Source organism: Erythranthe guttata, chromosome 12, assembly GCF_056151865.1.
Source record: "Erythranthe guttata isolate IM_541 chromosome 12, IM_541, whole genome shotgun sequence".
Classification (NCBI taxonomy): domain Eukaryota; kingdom Viridiplantae; phylum Streptophyta; class Magnoliopsida; order Lamiales; family Phrymaceae; genus Erythranthe; species Erythranthe guttata.
Window position 1 is genome coordinate 17,709,986 of NC_142544.1, and position 25,377 is coordinate 17,735,362.

General features: G+C 34.2%; 5 protein-coding genes across 5 annotated transcripts; 4 read left to right on the forward strand and 1 right to left on the reverse strand.

Moving 5' to 3' along the window:
* Window positions 1-1,321, forward strand: MLP423 (MLP-like protein 423). The gene is made up of 2 exons (XM_012991134.2): window positions 1-364; window positions 905-1,321. Exons 1-2 carry the CDS (start codon window positions 178-180, stop codon window positions 1,174-1,176), a joined length of 459 nt encoding a protein of 152 aa, XP_012846588.2. The 5' UTR covers window positions 1-177; the 3' UTR covers window positions 1,177-1,321.
* Window positions 1,322-3,125: 1,804 nt separating this feature from the next.
* LOC105966569 (Serine/threonine-protein kinase WNK (With No Lysine)-like protein) lies at window positions 3,126-5,478 on the reverse strand. Its single transcript, XM_012991136.2, has 7 exons — window positions 5,099-5,478; window positions 4,949-5,002; window positions 4,665-4,829; window positions 4,462-4,567; window positions 4,261-4,302; window positions 4,097-4,153; window positions 3,126-3,951 (listed from the first exon to the last, which is right to left on the reverse strand). Exons 1-7 carry the CDS (start codon window positions 5,233-5,235, stop codon window positions 3,310-3,312), a joined length of 1,203 nt encoding a protein of 400 aa, XP_012846590.2. The 5' UTR covers window positions 5,236-5,478; the 3' UTR covers window positions 3,126-3,309.
* A 12,869-nt stretch (window positions 5,479-18,347) lies between these two features.
* On the forward strand, window positions 18,348-20,518 carry LOC105966561 (WAT1-related protein At3g28050). Its single transcript, XM_012991125.2, has 7 exons — window positions 18,348-18,728; window positions 18,835-18,897; window positions 19,007-19,120; window positions 19,206-19,437; window positions 19,528-19,686; window positions 19,907-20,058; window positions 20,149-20,518. The coding sequence occupies exons 1-7, from the start codon at window positions 18,526-18,528 to the stop codon at window positions 20,282-20,284; spliced, it is 1,059 nt and encodes a 352-aa protein (XP_012846579.1). The 5' UTR covers window positions 18,348-18,525; the 3' UTR covers window positions 20,285-20,518.
* A 379-nt stretch (window positions 20,519-20,897) lies between these two features.
* Window positions 20,898-23,055, forward strand: LOC105966539 (WAT1-related protein At3g28050). The gene is made up of 7 exons (XM_088826760.1): window positions 20,898-21,199; window positions 21,349-21,411; window positions 21,659-21,772; window positions 21,867-22,101; window positions 22,182-22,340; window positions 22,435-22,586; window positions 22,692-23,055. The coding sequence occupies exons 1-7, from the start codon at window positions 20,997-20,999 to the stop codon at window positions 22,834-22,836; spliced, it is 1,071 nt and encodes a 356-aa protein (XP_088682886.1). The 5' UTR covers window positions 20,898-20,996; the 3' UTR covers window positions 22,837-23,055.
* Window positions 23,056-23,197: 142 nt separating this feature from the next.
* On the forward strand, window positions 23,198-25,354 carry LOC105966545 (WAT1-related protein At3g28050). Its single transcript, XM_088826762.1, has 7 exons — window positions 23,198-23,533; window positions 23,631-23,693; window positions 23,784-23,897; window positions 24,028-24,250; window positions 24,348-24,506; window positions 24,618-24,769; window positions 24,909-25,354. The coding sequence occupies exons 1-7, from the start codon at window positions 23,352-23,354 to the stop codon at window positions 25,072-25,074; spliced, it is 1,059 nt and encodes a 352-aa protein (XP_088682888.1). The 5' UTR covers window positions 23,198-23,351; the 3' UTR covers window positions 25,075-25,354.
* Window positions 25,355-25,377: the final 23 nt, after the last annotated feature.

A 25,377-nucleotide genomic window follows, 5' to 3' on the forward strand; every position in this document is an offset into this window, starting at 1 on the left:
ATGGCTAATCGGAGCTGCCAGCTGTCAAAAAAAGAAAATAGAGAACAACCCTAGAAAGTATGCCTATATATACGTGCAGGGGTTCGTCTTCACTTCGACACAAACACAAACACAAACACAAACACAAACACAAACACACACTGTAGATTGTGTTTATATATATAATTAGTTTAAGAGATGTCGTCGAAGGTAGAAGTGGAAGTTGAGGTGAAATCGAGCGCAGAAAAGATTTGGGAAAGCATCAGAGAATCGACCACCGTCTTCCCCAAAGCGCTGCCCAATCAATACAACTCCGTCGAGGTTCTCGAAGGCGACGGAAAGTCCGCTGGCTCTGTTCGTTTGATGAAGTATCCACCCAATGCAGGTATATTTATATATATCATATAAAGGGTTTCTTGCAAGAATTACGTATGTGTAATCTCTAATTGTGTGTGTTGTACGCGCGGATTCCGCGACTCAGGGTATGTTTTTTTTTTTTAATCTGAAAAGACTGAAATATCCTTTAAAATATAAATTTAGAAAATTATAAATTCACCCCCGTGATTTTTGTATGATCCAAGATAAAAGTTTCATAATTTTGTTATACATTTAATATAAAAAAATCATTTTGTTTATTTAAATTGAAATATTTTTTTAAAAATTATTAGGGGTAACTTGGTCATTTTATCAAAAACCAATTTAATGTAAGTAGCTGTGTGCTTTGTAAAATGTATTATGTGTTTTGTAAAACGTAACATGGGGGTGGTGCTATATTTTTGCACAACGTGTTTTTTTGACAATTAGAGACTACATAGGGGGTCTTTGCTAATTACTCTAGATGAAAAATATATATATACACACACACACACACACACACACACACACACACACATACATACACGTGACGTTCGAGATGATGATGCAGGATCGACGGAAATAACGAGTTCGAAAGAGAAGATAGAAGCGGTGGATGAAGAGAAGAGAAGCCTGAGCTACATTGTGATCGACGGGGATGTGTTGAAATACTACAAGAACTTCAAGGCGAGCCTTGGTGTGAACGCGAAAGGTGATGGAAGTGTGGTGAAATGGTGCTGTGAATTCGACAAGGCAGACGAACAAGTTCCCGATCCAGATATCATCAAGGATTTTGCTATCAAGAGTTTCCAGGATTTGGATGCTTACTTACTTTCTCACTAATAATTTCAGTAATATATATAATAATAAATAAGAAGTGTTCTTGGTTTATTATATTGATTCTGCAGTCGAGTTTGTAATGTTTTTAATTCAATAACATATGCTTTTGCATATGAAATAAATTAATTAATACTAGTTATTTTCTCTATTGTTTGTATGACATCTACTAAGGTAGTTGACAATTATTGCAATTTCTTTTAAAATAAAAATTAGTGAAAAAAAAACAATTGGAATAAAAACAGTAGCGCAAATAAAATGCAGGCTTCTCATTTAGCCCATTCCAACACAATACTACTGGGCTTTAACCATGTAAATTATTTCTTGGGCTTGGAGCCTATATTTAAAATATTATTTTTTCCCGGCTTTAATAAACTTTTATTACTGAGGTAAATTACTAACACCCCCTCTGAAATAAAATTAAATGGGAAACTTACGGATTACAAAAAACATATTTGGTCCCTCATGATACCGTAATGTAGTACTTTTGGTTATTTACGCTAATTTACCGTTAATTCGTCAGTTAGTACAGTTAGGGGTGGGTTTTTTTTACCAAATTGCCCTACCAACCCGTTGCCCTACCGAGCCCTACCGATTCTCTACCGAAATATTTCTACCGAATTATTACCGTGCCCTACCGTACCCTACCGAAATATTTTGGTAGGGCAACGGCACTCAATATTATTACAATGGTATTGCCCTACCGTACCGAAATATTATTAATAAATAAAATTTTATTTTAACAATTAATTTATTATATATAAAAAGTTAATATAGTATCCTAATTCCTAACTAACTACTATAAGTTAAAATTAATTATACTCTTTATGTATATCAAAAACATTTTAAATTGCTTTCATTAATAATGATATAATTGATGTTAAAAGTTTTTATTTTTTAATTGTATTTATGAAATATTTCATATTAGGTAAAGAACATATATTTAGAATACTTATATCATAAAAAACTAGTTTGAACATTTTAAACACGTATTAATGTATATACCTTGAATGGTTTTGAAAAAAATGATATTGAATTTAGATTTAAATAATACTTCCTCCGTCCCAATTTAAATGTCGTTTTGGGTTATTTTGCACATATTAAGAAAATCAATAAATGTGCATAGATTATAGTAAAAAATAGATAAAATTACTAAAATATCCTTAATATTAATTGATTGTCAACTAATTAATTATGAGTGATGCAGGGTAAAATTGAAAATAATGCAATTAATGCTTCATTGAAAATCTAAAATGGCAAATAATTTGGGACAAAAAAAACTCTCTAAAAAGACATATAATATGGGACAGAGGGAGTAGATAATATAGATTGGTAATTACCATTACCATACCCTACCGTACCGAAATTTTGGTATGCCGAAATCGGTATACCAAAATTTTTGGTAGGGCAATGGTAATGGATTTCATAATACCGAAATTTCGGTAATGGTAGTGATTCGAAGGATTTGGTACGGCTGCCCTACCAAACCCACCCCTAAGTGCAGTGATGGGCACAAGCTTGATTCCGTTAGTACTAACGGAAATTTGACGAAAACGACTAGAAAAATTGAATTTTTAAAATATGAGGGATCAAATGTGTTTTTTATTAACATTGAGGGCCAAAAGTGAAATCAGTGCAAACTTGAGGGATGAAAACTGTATTTTTCTCAAAATTAAATTATGTCAAAAAAAGTAAAATTGTCTGTACAATTACATTTGCCCTTTAAAAAATCCTTCGTCTAATATTTTTCCTTAACAATATCATAAATAATATTCTTATTTAGATTCCAATAATATTCCTAAAATAAATCAATATTACTCATTTCCGTGGCCAGAGTAAATACTCTGGTGTCTGGTGTGTAATTGTAAGATTTTTTTATTTATTTATTAAGGGGCTTTTTAGATAATGTAAAATTTAACCAATTGTATAAAAAAAAATTATTAAAAAATAAAAAATTGAAATCATCATAATTATTGATTTAATTAATTATCCTCCCTTATTCTCAAACTACATCATCATCATCATCATAATCAAACAACCTTATAATAATTAAAGTACTACATACAACGTTAAACATACATACATATGATCATATATATAAATATATATAGGATATATATATCAATCATGAAAACATCATCAGCATCCATTGTTGTCCATGCTGCTACTTACATTCAAGTCATGGTGATAACTATACTGCTGCTGGTGGTGGTGGCGGAGGTGGTGGTGGTGATAGCCGCCGCCGCCGCCGCTAGTACTCTCTCCTCCTCCGGTGACACCATCATTCTCCTGCATACCACCCTCCTCCTCCTCCTCGTACTCTTCCTTAGCAACTTTCTCGATCCCCATTAATTCCAAAGACCTAGTTGCAGAAGATAAGTACAGCTGATTCTGAGCTTCGAAGTGGGCCCCACCAGAAGCAGCTGTTGTACTTCCTGGTACAACCGACGGCAGCTTCGACAGCAGTGCTTCCAGGCTGCTCATCGACGGCGCTATTTTCATCGCTGGATTATTATTATTATTGTTATTGTTATTTAAATTGGAGAAGTTATGCTCGTAGAATTGATGATGCTCATGATTTGGTGGCGGCATATGGTAGTTATTATTCCATGCCTCTAGCGGCGGCATTACTCCACCGCCGCCGCCGCCGTAGGGATCGCCGCCGCTCTTGTAATTGGGATATGCCGATGAAGATGGGTGCGGCAGTAAAACTCCTGGTATGCTTTCTATGTAGCTCAGTTTCTTTCTTAGCAGCACAACGTAGCTCAGATCTTCAATCACCTTTTTCATTTTTATTTTTTATTTTTTTTAAATATCAAAATTAGTACCAACAGTGTGTGTTTGTGCGTGAGAGAGAGAGAGAGAGAGAGAGAGAGAGAGAGAGAGAGAGAGAGAGAGAGAGAGAGAGAGAGAGAGATGTAAGAACCTTGTTAACAGCGCCTAACTGAATGACACCTTCTCTAACAGCAATCAAAGCAATGGTCTGCAGTTTGATTAAATTGAAATCAATATATAAAATTAATGGATTTTTGATTTGTATATATATATATTTATGCATTTATTGGATCGATTTAACCTAATTAGCAGTACCTTAATACCGGACTGAAACTGAGCTTCCCAAGTTCTAGGGTGCTGTTTGTAATTAATTGCAAAAAGGATTGGTTAATGAAATTACAGACAGTGATCTAATTAACTACTTTATTAATTAATTAGAGTAGAATATAATATTTTTATATATAAAAAAAAATAGTATGTATGTATGTGTGATATATAGTCATATGTATGACTTACTGAGTCAGCTGAGTTATGCCATGCAGACAAGAAGTTGATTTCTTGATCATTTGGTTCTTTGTGGATCCATTTGTGGCTGTGATCAGCAGCCACTTTTCCAATCAAACTGCCAAAATTCAATTCAATTCAATTCAATTAAATAACATTAAAAGGGTAAACCCCTTGATTATTTAAATAATATTAAATCCCTCTTAATTAATTACCCTTCACCATAATTGTAGATTTCATGGGACATTTTGAAGAAGAGCTCAGGCTGAAGCCCTTGATAGTGTTGATACTCGTATACCGACGAGTTTTCGCCCCCGCCGCCGCTAATCTCACCCGTTGAGGCAGCAAAATTGCAGAAACCATCTTCCCAAACCAATATCCTGCCCCCAAATTTAAATTAAAAAAAATTTAATAATAATAAAATCAAGAACTAAAATTTATTTTCATAAAGTGTTACAATATATACATATATGGACCCTAATAATTTATTTACACATACCAGTTCCTTCTAACCCCTCTTGACCTGTCATATACTCCTCCTTGGCTATCCCACCTATATATACACATACATATATGTGTATATACATATGAATTTAAAACCAAAAAATATAGAAAAACAAAAAAAAAAAGAATAATAAAAAATAATTACTTGGGAGGAGGATAATTTCTAGGCAAAATCCTCCAGAAAACAGCATACACCCATTGAGAGTTGTCATGAATACATAGGCTTCTAAGTGTGTGTTGAAGTAGATGCGTCACAGCCAGTGAGTTTAGCTGCTCCTCCATTTTCTTTTTCTTTTTTTAGCTGCTGCTGCTGAGCTTATTTAATTTCACTTGTTTTTTTTTTTTTGATGATGATGATGAAGATAGAGTACTTCTCACTCCTCTTTTATTTAATTTATTTATTTTCTATGTTGAGCGAAATATAAAAGAAGTAAAACCCCAACATCTCTTTACTCTCTTTATATAAGGCCACCACCAATCGAATCTCACATAATTAATTTTTACTCTCTCTCCTCTCTCTCTCTCTCTCATATTGAATTTTTGTGCTTTATTTATTATTTTACCAAAATTATTTCAAGAATGGCCCCACACTTTTTTCCCTGTCGCATTTCCTTTATTATTATTATTATTATTATTATTATATTTTTTTTAAATACCCTCAAATATTTAGATTGAAAACTATATTTTTTCAATAATGAATGATGAAAAGGACCGGAAAAATTACTTATATTATTCCACAGATTTAATCAGTAGATCCTCTGTGGTGAGCTTCTCCATTAATATCAACCCCTTCTTTTTTTCCCACTGTTCTGACAGTTTTACCACTCATTTCAGTCCCATGAAAATACATACACATGCATGTACATATACGCACACACACACACTATCCCGCGGTGTTTGACTGTAATTGTTTACGTGGCAGATGCTCGTTGGTGGTTGAGCCGTGAACGTTTGTATGCAATTAAAGAAATTAGGGCAAATCATACAACGATCCCTTCTTAAGGTAAGACCTAGTTACAAATTTCGTACGAGCACTTCCTGAAGTATTCTTTCTTCTAACAAATTTACCCTCACATAGCTAGTCAACAATGACGGAATCTAGATTCCATGGAATATCTATTTTATAATGACCATAATACCCTTAGGGGTCCAATTGTAAGGTTTAGATAACAATTGTAATTCTCTTTAACAATTCTTTAAAAAAATTTCTTTCACTATCGACTAGTCATTTTTGTGTCGGAAGGGTTTATGTGTAATCTTTTACATTGCATGAGGGGCCAAATGTAAAAAGAAATCAGATCTTTGAAGTTATGACCCTTTTTTTTCTCTTTCATTTAATTATTTGAACACATGATGGATATTTTAGACAGTTGGTACATTCTGTTAGAGTTTCGAGCGAGTGCTCGTAAACAAGAAGAGTGTTTTTGTAATTAGGTTTTATCTCAGGGATGTACTTATAATTAGGTCTTGCATCATGGACTTTCTTGCAATTTGTCCAAAAAAATAAATAAAATTAAACACTAACACAAATTGCCTTAACAAGTGAATCTGAAAGTGAGTGTACACTCTAGTATAGCTAATCCAAATGCATTATAAACACTAGTTTCTATCTAGCATTGATGAATGGCTACTACTAGATCAAAAAGATTGAGCAACAAAATAAAAAAAAAATCACGTGATCGATCATTGCTTCTTTCTCTCACTGAAATATGTTTCTTTTGTTGACCAATCCAACTTCCAATCTTGCCACCTAACTCATCATCAATATTTTTATATATATATATATATTGCAAAATTAACAAATAAAAAAATAAAAAATAAAATGAAGTACTAGAGAAGATGTTGAAGGATAAATAAATAAATAAATAAATAAATAAAAGTAGTCATGATCAGTACTAAAAATTAACAGTTTATACATCACTCTCAATCACACTGACCCATCGTGTGTACAATTTTATTTTATATTATTACACATCATCATCATCACAGTTTTATTATCAATAACGACTCGTCCAATTCCTTACTGTACTTTTCCTCTTTCCCTCTGTCTTTTTTATTACTGTTTTTTTCCCACATACTACTGCTGCCTGAAAATAACAGCTGATCATCGTGTATATATATATATATACATACACGCACATACGTGTGTGTATGTGTGTTATATGTCATCAACCAGAATGTGATGTTACTTTATTTAAAATATATATATTAAAAAAAAGAGAAGAATTCTTTGTCTTATGAATTATATATGATCATGAGTATAATATATGTATATACATATATGTGTGTGTGTGTGTGTGTGTGTGTGTGATGAGGAAGGAAAGCTAAATATGGTGAGAGTGATTTCATATATAGAGCAGAGGCTGACAAAACAAGGAAATTTTTGACAGCCTTTTTGACCATTCATCATTTTACGACCATATGTACTTGTTTCTTTTTTCTTTTTCATTTTACAGTACGTACACTATTTATTGAAAATTCATTCAATATATATATATAATAAAAAGAACAGGATTCTATTCTATTCTATTAATTTCTTGATTTTTTTTTTATTATATATATGTGAAAGCCTCTATTATTACCCCTAGCTCCTTGGCTTCTTCTCCTATATATGGATGGCAGCCCCCCGCGGCCCCCTTTCTCTCTCTCTCTCTCTCTCTCTCTCTCTCTCTCTCACACACACACTGTTGCCACACACACACACATAGAGATGCTAGAGAGAGAAAGAGAGAATAGGGTTGTTGTATAATTGTATACACACACAATATGATTTAGTGCATGAATGTAGGGACGAAGTCTGAGGAATGTGACGTAAGCAAAATGAAGTGAATAAACTTTTTCTTTTTTTTTTCTTTTTTTAATTGGTGTGGATACTGGATAGTGATGGTTCTACTGATATTGGATTTTGTTCTTAATAGTTTCTTATATTATTTATTTAACACAATATATAATTCCTTTTTTATTTATTTATTTATTTGGGGGTGGGGGGCATAGAGGAGTGGCAGAGAAAAAATGGGTGAAGATAACAAAGTGTGGAGGGGGGGAATGGCCCCCATCCTTTTCCCTCATCGAGTAAGTGGAATCTCTGCCCTTCCCATCCTTTTCAATGTTACTTGTCTCACATTTTTCTTTTTCTTTCTTTCATTTAATTAATTATTATTTCACTTAATTCCAATATTTATTTATTTATTTACACTACTTAATTTTCTATACATTATTAATAATAAAATCACTGTCGCCTCAGATGCAACGACCAATCATATGGCTTATGGCTACTAATATTGAAGTTTTTTTTTTCTATAGAGAAATTATTGGGTTTAAATACATAACTAAATAATTATTAGTTTTCAAAAATTATATAAGAATATATAATAAAATTGTTTTTTTACTTGATATACCCCCATTGGCCCATATTAATGGGCCCACAATATAACTCATTTACAACGAATTAGATTAATGGACCAAATTGATTACTTTATAGTTATAAGCCTACTGTTATACGGATTAATTTATAATCGAAAATTTTCCCACTGTACGGCCTGATTTACGCACTAAATCAGTTAGCCCACTTAACAATTCTTCACACAAAAGTATTGTACCATCGTTATATCAAATGAACAGCAACAATCACAAGTATGCAGTGGAAATAGAACAACACAAGCAATTTACGAGCAACGCTCAACCTTTATTGATTCACTCACGAATAATACAAGGAAAGCCCTTGAAGCACACAACAAATCCTCACAACAGATGCTTACAATTGCAATATGAGTTCCTCTATCTGAATGGGTTGGATTTGTGCACTCAAGGGCCTATAAATACAAGGTAAAATGCAGTTTACACACTAAACTGCCAAGGGACACATGGCGGCACGCAGGCCAGCCACTTGGCTCACTAATACAACATAAAAGGGACGGTTTCTAAGTCATTGCTGGTACCAACCGCTCCGCAATTGCCTTCCGAAACTTCCCAAGTCAATTAGCTGCCCGGCTTGCCCAATCGGCGCGCGCGTGCGCCCAAGGATCGATTCAGCCCGCACGCGTGCTATTCAGCCCGCTTGCCTTGCCCACATTTGCCATGCCTTTCTCGGCCAAGCACCTCAATGCTTGTCAATCACTCGAAACTCTTGCCTTGTTGTTCTCGGCCAAGCACCTCTATACTTGCCCATCTCTCGGCCACCGTTTGGCCCATGTGTAGTATGCCTTGTGCCAACATTTCTTGGCATCACTTCAACTATAACTCGGCCACACTCGAGTTATAGTCAATGTCTCCGTCTACGGGGGTAACACCTACTAAGGTGCTTTGCTCAATTTTTTGTAATAAAAAATTCTATTAATTCAGTTATAAATAACTCATCTAGCTTACTTTACAATGTACGTTATAATATATGATCCACTCGTTGAGATTATTTGGATTCCCTGAACAGGTCAACTGACTTAAGCGTCGGAAGGAGTTTCAGTCGGATTAATCTCGACTTAATTTATGTGTGTTCATCTCTCAGGTTTAAAACTTTGGTTCAACTGTTTCAGTCGAATTAATCTCGACTTAATTTATGTGTGTTCATCTCTCAGATTAAGACTTTGGTTTAGCTTTCACAACTCCCTACGAAATTACGCATTCAATATTACATGCTCGTGTGCAGCGAAATGACGCTTTGCGTTCAACGTTAGTTGCTCCAAATAAGTGATGCAACAACAAATTCATTTTTAAGATCCATTATAATTAACAAAGTACTTATAGACTAATATATTAGTCATTTTATAGGTGTAAAAAAATGTTAGTATAACTAGAATACACAAATTTAATTAATCTAATGTAACTAAGATATAAAAGGTCAAAGAAACGTTTTTATTTAAATTTAATTAATTTTATATAATATATTAATGAAAAAATAAAATGCCTCAACTCATCATTAAATTTATGCATATTTGACATAATAATAAAAACAAATAAAATAAATATTTATACCAGGTAGGAGACACGGTTGCTGTTTTTCCCTTGATTTCCGGTTGAAATCTTCCTAAAATGTAATTAATTAATGATGATGGTCTGACATGTTTCCATACTTTTCCTAAGTTTTTTTAAATACGATGAATTAGAATGTTCCATCGCAATTTGTTCTCATCTGATGTTGGATTTAACGAATTCATTAAGATCATACATCATTTCACTACCTAACTATAACGGTATTTTTATATCTAAGAGAAAAAAATACTTTGACATAAATTTCAGTGTTTTTTCTTGGGGTGATAAATTATAATCTCCCAAAAATAGTAGATAATTAAATAATTTCTACAATTTCCAATACGCCCTCTCTGAATCTTTTAACCTTCCAAAATTAAATAATATATCTTGTATTTATGTACAGATACAATTAATATACGACTGGTTAGGTTATTTCAGATTTTCTTTCAAAATTAAATATAATATTAAGCTCATTTTTTTTATTACTTCAAGACCTCCAATATAAAAATACTAATTTACCCTTAATGAAATTCAAAACCAAATAAAAAACATAAATCATAAAAAAAAATTAGCGTTACAACACCGATTTTAACTTGTAAAGTCGGTGTTGTGTTGCCGATTTGATTAACAAAAATCGGCATTGTGACGCCGATTTTTGTGTACAAAATCGACCTGGAAAAACCGATTTTGGAAACGAAAACACACAAAAAAATCAATTTCAATCTCAATTTTTTTCCAAAATCGGCTAAAGCATTGCAACCCAACAAGAAGTAAGCATAGATTAATGTTCATCCACGCATATTTATCAAAAATCAATGCTCGATTAATGTTTTTGAATTGACAAACAAAAGTTTAGTAAAAAGGACTTGTTGGTGGTGGTGGGGTGGTGGTTGTTGGCACCAAATTTCCGTTAGTGAAGATTGAAGAAATCCGCCATATGTGGAAATTAAAGATTGGCAAAGATTTGTTTTCCATGTTTATTTTGGAATTAATTAGAGTCCTATTTTTGTAATATTGTTATTAGGACTTAGATTTATTTCCATGTATTGTATTCTAGTTAGGTATCTTTTGTATTTATCTAGAATAGAAGTAGAAATCGACTAGGATTCTATTACCTAGTTAATCGATTTCTTAGGGCTCAAGTTAGGTTAAGGGTGGTGGATTTCGTGCCTATATAAGGCCCTCAACCTCATATGAGTCCGACGGAGCTTTACAAAGAAAAATCCCAGCATAAAGGCTTTGAAGGGTGCAGCCCGTGCTGCAGCCCTGTCTGCACGGCAGGTGTGGCAACAGAACAGGTTTCTTCTACCAGGCCATAAAGAAGATCGGCGTTTCGGGAGAAGTGCTTAAAAGATCTCGGGAGAGGTCGATCCGCCGTTTGAAGGAAGTTCAACATTGGAGGAAGTCCAAGAGTGCGGAGGAGGAATTGCTTTGATTATCAACAAGTTCGAGTCGTGTGCAAGAACGGCGTATCACATAAAGAGGGAGTCTTTAGTGTTTTATTAAGTCCTATTAATGTACACATAAATCTGAACTAGTTTTGCAAGTCCTCGTGGATGTAGGGTACGTTTGTATCCGAACCACATTAAATTCTTGTGTTTTTTATTCTGCTTTTAGTAGGTTAATTACTGTGATAACACAAGAATACTGTTGCCACTCCTAATGGCGTAACACGTAGTCTGTCTCAACAGATGAGTGGACTTTGATAGGCATTTAAATTTAACAATTGGCATCAGAGCGGGTCACTAGATATACTTAGTGTCCGATTTTGGGTTTTGATTTATTTGTTTTGCTTATTGGATGACGTGTGTTCACAAGGACGGTTGAGACGGTAGTCTGTCACGACATTCACCCAATTCCGCTGCGTTGTAACGTGCCCCGTGATGGGACACTCTGATAGAAGATCAAGACGGGTGAAGAAAAGTGACATCTTTGTTGCAGGGGGAGTAAATCTCATCTGCAGGGGGAGTTCTTGTTAAACATGGATTCTAACCAATCTATGCCAAAGGGGGAGATTGTTGGCACCAAATTTCCGTTAGTGAAGATTGAAGAAATCCGCCATATGTGGAAATTAAAGATTGGCAAAGATTTGTTTTCCATGTTTATTTTGGAATTAATTAGAGTCCTATTTTTGTAATATTGTTATTAGGACTTAGATTTATTTCCATGTATTGTATTCTAGTTAGGTATCTTTTGTATTTATCTAGAATAGAAGTAGAAATCGACTAGGATTCTATTACCTAGTTAATCGATTTCTTAGGGCTCAAGTTAGGTTAAGGGTGGTGGATTTCGTGCCTATATAAGGCCCTCAACCTCATATGAGTCCGACGGAGCTTTACAAAGAAAAATCCCAGCATAAAGGCTTTGAAGGGTGCAGCCCGTGCTGCAGCCCTGTCTGCACGGCAGGTGTGGCAACAGAACAGGTTTCTTCTACCAGGCCATAAAGAAGATCGGCGTTTCGGGAGAAGTGCTTAAAAGATCTCGGGAGAGGTCGATCCGCCGTTTGAAGGAAGTTCAACATTGGAGGAAGTCCAAGAGTGCGGAGGAGGAATTGCTTTGATTATCAACAAGTTCGAGTCGTGTGCAAGAACGGCGTATCACATAAAGAGGGAGTCTTTAGTGTTTTATTAAGTCCTATTAATGTACACATAAATCTGAACTAGTTTTGCAAGTCCTCGTGGATGTAGGGTACGTTTGTATCCGAACCACATTAAATTCTTGTGTTTTTTATTCTGCTTTTAGTAGGTTAATTACTGTGATAACACAAGAATACTGTTGTCACTCCTAATGGCGTAACACGTAGTCTGTCTCAACAGATGAGTGGACTTTGATAGGCATTTAAAATCAACAGTGGTGATGGTGCGGTGGAGGGGGTGCGGTGGGTGGGTCGCTAGTCGTCGCCGGCGCGGTGGAAGTCTCGCTGGTCGGTGTCTCGGCGGTCTGGTGTCGGCAGTTGTGAGTTTTTCTATTTCTTTTTTGTTTTTTCTTTTACTTTTTTATTTTTTATTTTTTGGTCTTGAACAAATTAAAAATAGAGTTTGTTTGTATTTCGGTATTATTTATTGATAAGAGTATATTTGTCTTGTTTGGTATTGATGTAATAAAATTAAATTAATTTACGGGCTTGAACTAATAAACTCCTTTATGTGGGTTTGAACTAATAAAAAAATAGACTTGCATATATCCACCGCCTAATATTATATCTTGTATTTTATTAGTAATAGTGTAATACATATCATATATGTAATAATCAAATCATTATCATATAGTACATGTGTTATGCATTAATGAAATAAAGTAGTAGCATATTTTTATGAAACAGAGCATCGGAACTGATAGTATCATTTATTAGTATCTTATTTGATCAAAAAAAAAAAAATTGCAATAATCATAATATTTTATTTATTATATATGAATAACAATATTACAACAATTGAATGATTGGATGCGGTGAAGGTTGTAGAGCACTTAGCATATGAGGACATGGTGCACTGTACAAAATTCTGGATTCCATTATCTATTTTATTAGTCAAAATCCACTTAATTAATTCATCTCCACCATTTCTCCAAACACCCCATCTAATCACACCAGAATATTCCTTCTTGTGTGTGTGTGTGTGTGGAATAAAGTATTGATGAGGCACTAAAAAGTCAAAGTAGTTGGGTTAGTGGGGAAGACTTGAAAGTAATTGCATATATATATATATATATATATATATATATATATATATATATATATATATATATATATATATATATATATATATAAATGGTGAATAATTTTGAAAAAGGGAGAGAAGAAAAACTTGGAAAATCCAGTGATGAAGGAGCTGTATGCCATGCATGTCTGCCCCTATCATTATTAATTAGAATAATAATAATAATATATAGTAGTTATTATTATTATTATTATTAGATTTTTTTTAATCATACATCTAAAACTTTTATGCATGTCATCATTTGTGATTGTACTCTCATATTGTACCCTAGCTAGCTACCAATTGTGTTTGTCTGGAATAGTATCTGCATTATCTTGCTTAATAACAATATACCATATTTGCTGTTTGATATGCCTAATTGGCCCAACCCAATGGGCCTACAAATTATTTACCTACTGGATCAAGAGCCCAATATCCAAAACCACTATCACCGAGGCCCAATCACCTTCAAGTAAGGTTTGAGCCCGACAATTTCAACTAAACTATAAATAAAGGTTTGAACTCATTCCTTTAAGGTACGTCCTATTATCTGAACAATACTATTAACTGTATTCTCTTGACGATTTCCACTATCCGCACGTCTGACTTGAGCGTTGGAGGGGTTTCTGCCGGATCAACCCCGACCTAGTTCACGTGTTCTATGATCGCAGGTATCTGTCGGAGGGGTTTCCGCCGGATCAACCCCCGGCCTAGTTCACGTGTTCTATGATCGCAGGTATCTCAAGGTTATCAAGCTTGTGAGCCAGTGATCCACTCTGCTCTTCCAGCTCATCAAACTTCAACTATCTAAGGTGATCTAACTTTAACATCATCACTATTAAATAAATAAATAAATAAAGGAAAAAAAGAACCATATTTTTGAATCACACGTAATTAAATTAAATTAATTATTTAATAAAACATCAAAATTCTATTCATTAAGATGAAGTTAATTAATTAAAGATGAAGAGATAATATAAATCAAAACATCAAGGTCAAATCTTATGTGATGTAAGAGCATCAGAATTCTTGAACTTTGTTATATATATATATATAGTATATATTTTATTAAATTCAAAAACATCCTTAAATAAGATCTTGAATTTATTACTGCAAAATATTATCGTACGGGGCCGGTTGGTTGGGTGAACAAAAAGATTAAAGCAATTCACGTGAATTATTGCATACATGTCTTCTTTAATCCTAGGTATTAACGACCATAATTAATCATTAATCCATGATTAATCAATATGATAAAGAAAAAGCGCATGAAAAGAAAAGACGCCTAGAGAAATCATTATCAATCCACTGCTTAATCTGTTAACTTATTAATCCAAGATTTGGTTTTATGGAAGTACTAAAGCAATCGTACGGACATGATTAAAATTTATGTAAGAACTTTTGGTCATTTCATGATTGCTTCCTTGTTACCTTAAAAAGAACTAAAAAGAGTGCTTATATTAATTAATCATATAATTAATTAATCATTTCCAAATTAAACTAATTAATTAATTAATTAATCATGTTTTGGAAAAAAGAGATATGATTGGATGAGTGAGGTGGGTGGGGACAAAAGATGACGTTAGCATGAATAGCAAACAGAGGATTGAGGAGGACTCGCAATCATGTAGAGATGGAATAGGCAATTAAAGCTTTGTGATTGAGAAAAGGACTTATTTATGTGGGGTTTTAATTAGTGATATTGGATGAGTTTTGTTACAGAAAAGTGGCCCGAATTTGAACCATTTTTTTATTATATATTATTCTAGAATAATGATTTTTATTTCCAATTTGAGATTTTTTTTTTTCTTTTTTTTTTTGAATTGGTGATTTGTGACAAGTGGTCTAGCTAGCTAGGTGTGATATGGAGAATTTGTGGAAAGTGTTGAAATACAATGCACTTTCTAGAATCGTTCAAATACATGTATATCTAGTATTAACAACGAATCTCATTTTAACAAGAGTAAAATATGAATAAGGAGATATGTACGAAATTCTCAATTATTTAACTCCTTGTTAATCTTGTTCACATCTCTCTGCAGAATCTCTAATAAAAAGATGATTTGAAAAATTAAAGATACTTCTTTTAATTTTATGTTGATGTAGAATCAAATCTAATTTGGCTTCATCTCCTTTGATTGAGATCATTTTGTTTAGTTTAAGTTAATCGAATGTTTAACCTTTCATTTTCGGTTAATCATTCAAAAACCTAAATAATATATACCGATTCATCGGGTGCCTCTTGCGGTAGTAATCGGGTACATTTTGCACAAAGTTATTCTGTTCGAAAATTCACCCGTGATTCAATGTCAAGAAAAAGAGCAGAAAATAAAGATGAATGTATATATATCCTTTAGCACAAGAAAAGATTTTTTTGATATTAAATGAAGAAGATGTGACTTGCATTGAAAATAATTTACTTAAAAAAAATGAGTGTATATATATCTATCTATATAGAAGAGAGAGAGAGAGAGAGAGAGAGAGAGAGAGAGAGAGAGAGAGAGAGAGAGTATGAATGGAATGAATGAGAAGGAAAAGGGATATTCCCCCAAACAACCAACAAATTAAAGAATTATAAAAAATGTGCAAAACTCAAAAAAGGTTTGTTGTCCCCAACAATGTCAATTCAGAGTGTCAATCGGCAACACCTGTACTTTGGTTTTGTTTGACAGTTTTTAGTATCTCTTCTCTTTACAGTACATATTGCACATGCCTCTCTTCCCACCATCTCTCTCTCTCTCTCTCTCTCTCTCTCTCTCTCTCTCTCTCTCTCTCTCTCTCTCTCTCATATTTAATAAACAAAGATGCTCTTTCTTTATTCGATAAACTAATAATAGATCAAGCCAAATTTTGGAGGTGGGCCCAGTAAAAAAATAATTGAATCAGCCCAATTTTGGAATAGGGTTCAGTAAACTAATAATTGAATCAGCCCAAATTTTGGAATTGGGCCCAGTAAAATAATAATAGATCAGCCCTAATTTTGGAATCGGGCCAGTAAGTAGCCAACTTAATCCCGATTGAAGTGGTTTGACTGATCTTGACCGATTAATTTAAACAGTCCAATCTTGGTCATCCATCTCTTGATTTATGAACCTAGGATCTAAAAAACACTTCTCTCTTCTCTCGGCCTTCCTCTCTCCATCTCTCCTCTTTTGTTGTACTTTTCTTGCTTTTTTCATGTTGTTTTACAGCGACTTCGTTCAACGCACGTCGCGTTGTAGGGGAAGAGCATTAATGAAAAGGAAACTTTGATGTTTTTGACCGTTGCTACATACATTTGGGCCGGGTTGAACCATATCAAATTTGGTTTCTAAATACATTTGGGCCGGGTTGAACCATATCAAATTTTAGTACCCAATCAAAGCATGTGCACTACAAATGAGGATAACTCTTCATTTTACATATAAAAAAAATTAAAAATTAAAATAGTGTTTTTTTTTTTTTTTTTTAAATAGAACGAAAACATTGTATTCAAGAAATTAGCACCACAAAAACGTGTTCATTGCATAGTGAGGGACCACAAATGTGTAGATAAAAATATAAATGTCTTGTGCTTACCTACCAACCATACGAGAGGATAACGAGACACTGAGATTCGAATTCCGGTCAATTAACACAAGCTCATTCGCTCCAATTGCTAGATCATCTTTACAGGACGACTGCGATTATATTTAAATTTACATGAAGGTTAAGTCCTCAAATATATAAAAATAGTCAATTAATATGTGCTCAATAATAATATAATCTACATAATTTTAGTTGGACCACCATAGATATATAGAATGTCAATTTTGTGCATGTCATCGAGCTCAACTAACCTTCAATTAAGTCCCCACCTACTATTCTTGCATTATTTTTCTTTCTAATTTTAAAATGGATGTTCATTAAACTATTTGTATAGAATCAATAAGATTCACATTAATTGTTGTCACGTTTTATTTTAATTATGAAAATAAACTAAATAAGTTTTATATAATTTTTCGATTAGTGACATGCCAGCGCCATGTATATTAATTAATTAAATACTTATTGTATGATTGCTTAATTCGGATTCTATTTATTCCTTATAAAATATTTGCTCCTACTTATGATATTCTTGAAAACTCATACAACTTGCAGTTTAAGTTGTTTTGCCGTGTCAGCAATCCATATCCAAAAAAATAAAAAAATATTAATAATAATAATAAATAAAGATTGATGAACAATAAATTTATAAAGTTATTATACTATATAGATTAAATATTATAAATTAATGGGTAAGTTACAATGTCAAATTACGAAAAATTCCCGCGTGTTTGGGTAATTACAACTACTACCATCAACTATGAATCTTCTTACAGATCCATTATTCCGGTGTCAAATTTAGTAGAATTTTTTAAAATGTATGAAATATTCTCAAGTTTGTACTCGTTTTATCCCATTCGAGCTCCACATTTTGAAGCAAGATGATCATAAGATGTATTTTTGGCTTGTATATATCCGATTTTGGTGCATCAGAAACTGCATTTTTGCACAAAACGAGTACAAACTAGAGAACATTTCACGGAATTTAAAAGATCATGTTGAATTTGATACCATATGGTGAACAGTGTTAGAAGATTCATAGTTAATTGGGTAATTGTAATTACCCAAACATAAGGGGTATTTCGTAATTTGACATTAGTCTTAGGTGGTTGTAAATTGTAATTTACCCTAAATTAAATTAAAAGAAAAACAAAATATTTATTTCATGAATGAGTCCAAGAGCCAATGCCAGCAATCCATTTTCATTTCCGGAGGTAGATTCACCGGCCATTATCCCCATCTCTGTACGGTGTACACCCACCCCACACAGGCATTAACACAAACACATAGCATGCATACATTTCTTCAGATCAAAATCCACACACAGTAGCACACACACGAAGAAATGGCGGAAACGAATTCGTGCTGTTCATGGCTGAAAGCCTCACTGCCCTTTCTGGGCATGGTGTCGGCGGTAACCGCTTTAGCAACCAACATGATCGTCAGCAAAATCGCCATGACCAACGGCACCAGCTTCTTCATTTTATCCGTCTACTCCAACGCTTTAGCCACACTCATTCTTTTCCCCTGCGGTTTCCTCTTGCACAGGTTCGGTTACCCTTTTTGACCTTCTGTAATTACCCGTTAATGGCAGTAATTAAATTTCTGGGATTAGGGTTTTTGATTTATATCAATGTATCTATATCATTCGCAGGTCAAAGCTTCCTCCCCTCACATTCAAGATACTCTGCAGGATCTTCTTGCTCGGTTGCTTTGGGTCAGTCGTCAATTTATGCCACGAATTCAATTAACATGAATTTTGATTTTATTTTTTTTTCATGTTTAATTTGGTTACTGTTGATTCATATTCATAAATTATGCACCAGTTGTTTAGCAGATATTGGTAGCTATGCTGGCATAAATAACAGCTCCGCCACGCTTGGGACGGAGTTGCTGAATCTTGTTCCGGGTTTTACTTACATACTTGCTGTCATATTCAGGTTTACGACACTTCTCTTTTCGAAATCTCGTCGTTTACGAATTTATTGCTGTTTTTTAAACGGTTTAGCGTAATATTATACGTAGGATGGAAAGATTGAATTTGAGAAAATCGAGTGGGATATCGAAGTCGTTGGGAACGATTATTTCGATCTTGGGTGCATCGATTGTGACTCTGTACAAAGGACCGGCGATCATGAATAAGGCACTGACGTTGAATTCTTCGGCAATTATTTCTTTGCCGGAGCAAAATTGGGTTCTCGGTGGAATTTTGCTAGCAATTGCCGCCTTTTCCACTGCAGCGTGGTCTATAGTTCAGGTTCGATTTATTGCATTTTTTTAGGGCATTTCGGATATATAAGAAAATGGCGAAACTGATATTATTATGCCCTTGGTTCGATAATTGCAGAGTTCGATTCTCAAGATATACCCTGCGGAGATGATTATAGTGGCTGTATATTGCCTCTTTGTGACTATGCAATCGACAGTAGTAGCTTTGATAGCTGAGAAAGATATGACAGCTTGGAAACTTCAAGCCGATATGGGATTAGTTGCTGTACTTTATGCGGTGAGCAAATTATTTCAAGATTAGTTTTTGGGATATTTTGTCGGGATAAAAATTCGCAGCCTAAGTTTAGATTCAATTTTTTGGGATTTAGACTGAATATATTTATTGCAATGCACGACTGTTTCTCGATTAGGGCAGTGATAACCATATAGAAGATTTAGTTAAATAAATGCAACTATTTATATCAATGGCAACTAAACGCAGAACTTGTTCAATGCAGGGAATAATCAACGTAACATATCGACTCTACATAATGTCATGGTGCCTTACGAGAACGGGCCCACTATTCGTATCTTTATTTAATCCATTGACGATCGTTATTTCTGTTGTCATTGGAGTCATCTTTCTTCACGAAGTTCTCTATTTCGGAAGGTACGGTGGCGCCTTGCTCGTTTTTTCATTCTTCTCAACTTTCTTGATTTTCATCGACAAAATCAATTAAAAAGATTTTGTTTTTTGCAGTGTGGCTGGGGCAGTTGTATTAGTTACCGGATTCTACGCAGTTATTTGGGGTAAGGCGAAAGAAAGGAAGATAAATGTAGAATCGACAAGCGAAGAAGAGGTCTCTTTATTGCAAGATGGTATTGAACAAGCCTAAGATAATGTCCTAGAAAAAAATACGGGAGTCGAATTTTTTCGATGTGTAGTATTAAGGAAAATTGTATTTCTTGAAGATGTATAGAGGTTATTTTTTTCTGTAAGTAGAGGCAGTGAACTTACAACTGTCAAATTGTATTTTCTCAAAAAAAATGACGGTTTGATTGTAGATTATTAAATGTAAAATTTCAGACATGGATTGCACTCTGATGTAATAAAATTTGGGTTGAGCACATGTTTATTTATTTCTGTTTCAATTAACTTCCATTTCGAGAGTGCTAATTTCAATCTGATTTATTTATTTATTTAATTACACATAAATTCAAACCGCTACAATTATATTATATGATACACAATATTCTTCAAAAGAAATTCCTTCAAAAAATAGGTTTATTTTTATTTTTATTTTTTATTTTTAATTTATAATTAAGCCGCCAGGGATTATTAGACTGCAACTCCCTGTACCCACAGCAATGAATACTAATATAGTAATATAGTTATTTATCAAAAAAAGGTAGAATACTATATATGGTCAACTTGTGCACAAATCATCTACATATATTAGATTATTATTATTTAATTCAATTTTTTAATCTTGACAAATATTTGGTTACTCATCCACATTTTTTTTTGGCAAGATTGAAACTTCTTCTGCAAAAACTATTGGAAAAAAATAAAAAAAATCCCTATTTCTGCAAAAGGGATAATCAAAGATGGCAACAAGGCAGCAGCAGCCGCCATGGATTCACAGCTCACTGCCATTCGTGGGCATGACGTCAGCAGTTGTTGCTTTAGCAGTAAACATGATTATAAGCAAAATGGCCATGTCTGAAGGGACAAGCTTTTACATCTTGTCTGTATATTCAAATGGGTTCGCCACTCTCATTCTTTTTCCTACTGCCTTTCTCTTTCACAGGTATGTTTGTTTGTTTGTATTTTTATTTTGTACCCTGCTTTATATTTCTTGTGGGCATCTCTAATTTTGCTCAATTGTGGTTAAAGATTTGATTTTTATTGTGGTTAAAGATTTGATTTTTATTGGGTAATTTGGTAATTTTGTGGCAGGTCAAAGCGTCCACCATTGTCGTTCCCTGTTCTTTGGAGGATTTTCTTGCTTTCTTCTTTTGGGTTAGTTTTAAAAATTCGATCTTTACTGTTTATTACCATTATTTAGAATCTTGCATTTTGCCTTTTTCCGTTTTAATTACTGAGATTACTCAGCTGATTGGGATTATGAGTCGAAAAGCGATAGCGTAGAATACATAATTCTCGATTTTTTACGAGCTTCCGAGGAAGCATTTCTTGAAGTTTATTGCTTAAAGAAAGTGAATAATAAGCAACAATGGTTATCGAGTTTTGTGAATTTTCGTGGTAGATGTTTTGCGGAGATTGGTAGTTATGCCGGAATAAACTATAGCTCTCCGACACTTGGTACAGCCATGTTGAATCTCGTTCCTGCGTTCACTTACATCCTCGCCATTATTTTCAGGTAGTAATAGTATTACATTTCTCGATTCCTTTAGTCATTGAAGGAAGATTGATTTGTGATTTAATTGGTAATAATAATAACAACTTGTTTTTAGGATGGAGGAAGTAAATTTGAGAACATTAACTACAATTTCAAAGTCTATCGGCACCGTAGTATCAATTTCCGGTGCATTTATCGTGACTTTCTACAAGGGCCCCGCTCTCCTCAATATTCCGTTAACTTCGGAACCTTCTACACAACTCTACTTGCCCGTCGCACAAAATTGGATCTTGGGAGGTTTCTTGCTTGCCTGTGCCTCGTTTTTGACTGCGTCGTGGTGCATACTACAGGTTTGACTTCAAAAAAGAAAAAGAAACGATGAACTTAATTAACTCGACATTTTATTTATTTTTCGTTAATAATGTTGTAGGCTTCGATACTGAAGATGTATCCTGTCGAGATGATTGTAGTCGCATTTTACTGCCTTTTTGTCACGATTCAATCTTCTTTGGTTACTCTGGTTGCAGAAAGAGATTTAAGTGCTTGGAAAATCGATACTAAGATTGGATTAATTGCTATATTCTATGCAGTGAGTAAATCATATATACCACCATCTATTATTATTTATTATGTGCATGATATATCAAATATATATATATATTAAGCACAAATTGTGAATGCAGGCTATTATGAACATAGCATTTAGGCTATATGTTACCGCATGGTGCATTTGGAGGAAAGGTCCGTTCTTTGCTTCACTTTTCAAGCCGTTGACGCTCGTTGTTGCTGTTGTTATCGGTGTTATCTTTATGAACGAAGTTCTCCACCTCGGAAGGTATTTCTCGTAATTCTATTATTATTATTATTCGCTTAATTATTTTTTTTTTTCAAAAATATCTATCGATCATTGTCTTGAATTTTTCTTTCTTCGTATTCTTAGTTTGGTGGGGGCATTTGTGTTGATTATCGGTTTCTACGCGGTGATGTGGGGAAAAGCTAAAGAAGGGAAGGTAGAAAAGGGTAGTGACGAATCATCGTCGAATTTTCAGGCACCGTTGTTGCAAGAGAATATCGAACACGTATAGGTTTTTTTGATGGATTTTTTCGGATAAATTAAACAGAAATTGTGTCATTCTTTATATATATAATGTATATAGGGCTCATCTTATGCCATTGTAATAACTCTCCCTTTTGTTTGGCTAATTTGGCTAATCAATTCAAGAAGTAATTAAAGAAGTGGAACTATTAAGTATTAACCACTACATTAGTATAATAATGTATGGTTAATCTAATAATTAAGTCTAGATCAAGTGGCTGATGTGATTTTTACTATTACATTAATGTAATATCTGCTGCATCAGATTCCTCGTCGTTGCCCTCTGCTGACGTGTCAACTGATGTTGAATCAATATTATATAAATAAAAAATTGTTAATCGAAGATTAATTATACTTCATTCTTGGATTTGTGTAGATAAGATCCTTTTAATTCACTAAAGCAAACCATGTGAAACCTCTCGATCAACGGGTCATTTACGCATTTTTCTGCAACACACACACAAACACACACACTCAGAGAGAGAGAGAGAGAGAGAGAGAGAGATGGGGATGGAGAATGCAGTAGTTCCATATGTGGGAATGGTGGTAGTGCAGATAGCACAGGTGGGATTAATGGTAGCAGGAAAAATCGCAATGTCGACTGGAATGACAACTTTCGCATTCATCTTCTATTCAAATGCATTAGCTTCCCTTATTCTACTTCCCATTACTTTCTTCATATACAGGTGAAAAAATGAATCTTCTACTCTATACTTCTAAGTTCTAAACTACTTCATCTTTGCTAATATTCGGTGTGTGCGCTTTATCTTTGATAACATGCAGATCTAATCGCCCTCCGTTTCTCCGCACTTTCCTTTGCGGGTTTTTCGTGCTTGGTTTTCTCGGGTACAAATCGATCTCTGTTATCCTCTGTATATAATATATATTTATATATACACTTTTCGGATGACTAATTGTATAAGGGTCAAGCAATAGGTTCTTGGTGCAGATATTAGGGTATACGGGAATTAAATATGCCTCTGCTTCACTCTCTACAACAATACTCAACCTCATTCCCGGTTTCACTTTCGTATTCGCTGTCCTTTTCAGGTTATTAATCTCTCTCTCTCTCTCTCTCTCTCTCTCTCTCTCTCTCTCTCTCTCTCTCTCTCTCTCTCTCTCTCTCTCTCTCTCTCTCTGATATTAAATTTATGAACTAACTGTGATGACTGATTATCAGGATGGAAAAGTTTAATTACACAAGTGCAACTAGTATAGCTAAATCTATTGGAACTCTAGTATCGGTTATTGGTGCACTTATCGTAACTCTATACCAAGGCCCTTCGATTCTTGGAATTTCATCACATTCGGACGAAACTCTAACGAGTTCATCAGCTTGGCTTATCGGTGGATTGCTTCTCACTATCGACAGTTTGGTGGCCTCCATATTTATCATTGCACAGGTACTGTATACAATTTAACTGGAGTGGAATTTCCTTACAGTCTTGAATCGTAAAACAAGTGACTGTAAAATATATATGTGTGTATGTAAATTTCCAGGCAATAGTGCTGAAGAAATGCCCAGCAGAGCTTGTTCTAATGCTATTCTACAGCTGCTTCGTCGCCATTTTATCAGCAGCAGCCTCTTTTATTGTCGAAAAAGACCTTAATGCCTGGAGCCTCAAGCATAGGATGAGGTTTATCCCTGTTATCTACTCGGTAAGAGATGATTTTATTTATTTTCATGATTTAAAAATACTATATGTTCTTAAGATAACGTCGCCGTTTTTTTTTATGCGGGTTTTTTTTTATTTTTGGATAAAAATGCAGGCGCTTTTCGGGAATGTATTCCAAGTATCGATTATAATGTGGTGTGTGAGAAGAAAGGGGCCTCTGTTTGCATCGGTATTCCATCCTTTAGGAGTCATTTTTGCCACTACGATGGGCATCGTCATTTTGGGAGAGGCCTTCTATCTCGGAAGGTATTTATTATGTCCGTAACTCGAAATAAGACAGCGTATTTTATTTTCTTTCCACAAACAGATAATCATTGTTCAATGATAATCGGCAGTGTTGGGAAAATGAAGGGGTAACTTGTTTAATTTGAATAATATGTGACAGCTTGCTCGGGTCGATAGTGGTCGTGATCGGGTTTTATTTCGTAATGTGGGGAAAAGCTAAGGAAGCAGAGACGATTGACGACGATGGATTGAAAGGCTTCGAGTCGAGAAATGAGAAGAAGATGCCTCTGTTGCTAAACAACACTGCTGAGAATGGCGTAGTTTAGTGGTGACAAACATGAAATATTGCAACACTTACCGTATTTCGCTCTTCTTTATTTGGCTGCTGTTTAATCTAGTGTTGTCATGGTAAACTAGGGTTGGCAATTTGGGATACGGTTCCATGGATCCGATCAAATTCGGTTCGATCCATATGTATCCGGTTAGCATTAAATCTAGTTAGAAATAAATCGGATCGGATCACATATGGATCCAATTCGTAAATTACAGAACTTGACAAAGTTTGTAAATTACAGATGCCACTATTAGTTACTTTTATTTTGCAAATATCTCGAGAGTTAGAGAGATAA